This window comes from Bison bison, unplaced genomic scaffold (assembly GCF_000754665.1).
Source record: "Bison bison bison isolate TAMUID 2011002044 unplaced genomic scaffold, Bison_UMD1.0 scf7180017864371, whole genome shotgun sequence".
NCBI lineage: Eukaryota > Metazoa > Chordata > Mammalia > Artiodactyla > Bovidae > Bison > Bison bison.
Window position 1 is genome coordinate 5,471,102 of NW_011494943.1, and position 2,680 is coordinate 5,473,781.

The 2,680-nt window shown below is 56.5% G+C and overlaps 1 protein-coding gene across 1 annotated transcript in view; it reads right to left on the reverse strand.

Annotated features, from left to right (window-relative positions):
- The window catches only part of SDK2 (sidekick cell adhesion molecule 2), a 147,385-nt gene that overhangs the window by 18,658 nt on the left and 126,047 nt on the right, over nt 1-2,680 (reverse strand). The window contains exon 46 of the mRNA XM_010856483.1: nt 2,449-2,574. Coding sequence (XP_010854785.1) covers nt 2,449-2,574 — 126 coding nt within the window. The remainder of the gene's footprint in view (nt 1-2,448; nt 2,575-2,680) is intronic.

Consider the following 2,680-nt stretch of genomic DNA (forward strand, 5'->3'; position numbering starts at 1 on the left):
ATCAATGACTTGATGGACATGAGTTTGAGTAAGCTCCAGGAGTTGGTGATGGACAGGGAGGCCTGGTGTGCTGCAGCCCATGGGGTCGCAAAGAGTTGGACACGACTGAGCGACTGAGCTGAACTGATGCCATGCAGCCTGTGAGATCTTAGTTCCCTGACCAGGGATTGAAGCCAGATCCTGGCTGAGTCCTAACCACTGGACCACCAGGAACTTCCTCTCCCTCTTTTTAATTAAAATCTATGCAAAATATTGAAAAATGTGTCATAAGTGGAAAACTTTTTAACACCCAATCCAACTCCACCGAACAGTGAAAGAGCCTCCCCATCCAGCACTTTGTGCAAAAGAAATCTATAGATTCATTTCCCACGACAGTAAAAAGTGCTGGCCAGCAGGCTTTTAAGAGGCTGCCTAATATGCTATCATGAGTCCCAGGTGGCTCAGATGGTGAAGAATCTGCTCGCAATGCAAGAGACCTGGGTTTGTTCCTTGGGTTGGGAAGATCCCCTGGAGAAGGGCACAGCGACCCCCTCCAGTACTCTTGGCTGGAGAATCCCAGGGACAGAGGAGCCTGGCGGGCTACAGTCCATGGGGTCACAGAGTCAGACACGACTGAGTGACTAGGCACACTGTTCTATCATGAAGGTAGGCTCTCCTTTTCTTGGGCTTCCCTGGTGGCTCAGACGGTAAGAATCCGTCTGCGATGCAGGAGACCAAGGTTCTATCCTTGGGTCTGGAAGATCCCCTGGAGAAGGAAATGGCAATCCACTCCAGTATTTGTGCCTGGAGGATCCCGTGGACAGAGGAGCCGGATGGGCTACTGTTCTTGGGGTGGCAGAGTCGGACACGACTGAGCGACTAACACTTTCACTTTCACTTAGCCAGGCCCCTATTTTTCTGCTCCCTTTCCACAAAAGCCACACCGGGTAGTGTTCCTGCCTGCGGTCTGCCCCTCCTTGACCCCCACGCAGGAACAAATGATGTGGCCAGACCACAAGCTCGGGAACGAAACGCTGTGGCTCCGGCCTGCAGCCCCAGGACTTAGCTGATATGCAGCATGGGTCCCATGGATCCCAAATGTCAGGTGGGTCCCTCCCTGGTCTGCAGAACGTGGCTTCTCATGTCTAGTCGGTTCTGCCCAAACCAAGCACAGCGGTGCAGGGGGAGCTGAAGACGAGGGCGATTTCACCCTCAGAATGAGGAATCTGTGCCCCCAGCCTTCAAGGGGTCCTGGCCTGATCCTTCCTCTTATGCTCTGCCCTTGACCACAACTATGTGGACCGAGTCAAGGCCCCCAAACCCAGAACACCAGGTCCCATGCTGGGCCTCCCAGGGAACGCTGGAAAATCCACAGGGCTGAAGTCCTGGGCCAACATTCCACAGCCTGGCACCCCGGCAGGCCAACTTGGATGGAAAAAACAGGCTCCAGGCCCTGGATGGGAGAAGCAGGAGGTGGTCTCCCGGCCAAGTCAGCAGCCTGGAGGGCCAGGGAGGGACCATCTGGAGTGGGGAGGAAGCCAAGGCTGCCTGTATGTTCCGGCTACACGTTGGATCTGAGCTGCTGGACATAATAGCTGTTTACATGATATTTGCGACTGCAATTATTAGCCCAAGATTGAGGCAATGACTGGGTGCTGGCGGCTTCCTGGAACTGCTGGAGTGAATTATTTGCTATCGAGATGATTAGCGCTCAGCCACCCTGCAGTACTAACCATGTCGCTGGGATGTGCCAATGGCCCCATTAGGAGTATTAGCTCCTAAGATGCCAGCTTCCCAATTAGTATTTGCTGCTTGTGCGGGAGCAACACAGTCTTCTTTTTTCCTTTCTTTCTCAACTTGGGTTACCTAGTCACACATCCATGGAACATCGAGAACAAGCCTCCAGCCTGCACTAACTCCGGCACCTCTGATGAATTGGAAACCCAGCAACGGAGGGAGCTGGCCGAGGGCGGGAGCTCCTGCCGGGGGAAGAGGAGCCCAAGAGGCCGCCACGGGTGTCGCTGTGACCCATCAGTGACTTATCCAGCCGCTCCTGATGCCTTCAGAGGTTCTCGTGATTCGATTTCAGGCTTGAGAGGAGAGCCCGGGACGTGATAGGAACTGTGTCGAGAGCCGGGATGCAGAGACGGCACTCAAAGGGGCGCTGGTTCTCCAGGGGACGGCCAGCCTCCTGGTGGGCTTTGGTCAGTGGGGTCACGTGGAGGCAGTGGGCGTTTAGCCAACAGGGGCCCAAACCTTCGTTCCTCTGGCTTCTTGGATGACCCCCCCGACTCGAGCTGGTCCTCACCCGGCGATAAACCCTGTTCTCCAGGGCCTCCAGGGTGAGCCTTAACTAGGGTGTGAGTCCCGTGTGCCACTCGCCACAGGGGCCCTCCTCGCTTCCCCCTGGCAGAGCACAAGCACCCTGTCATGCGATGACCCCAGCCGCCTCAGCCCGGGTGAACGTACCTGAAGGCCGAGCCTCGAGGACGTAGCGGGTGATGGGCCCTTTGCCTGGGTCTCCACTGGACCAGTGAATAGCAATGGCCGAGCTGTACCGCACAATGATGGGCACTCCAGGCGGGCCGGGGGCACCTGTACACACACACACACACACACACACACACACACACACACGCTGAGCAAGGGGATGCCCCAGAGCGGGGCCATGTGCCCCACCCATCTCCCTGAGCTCCAGCGC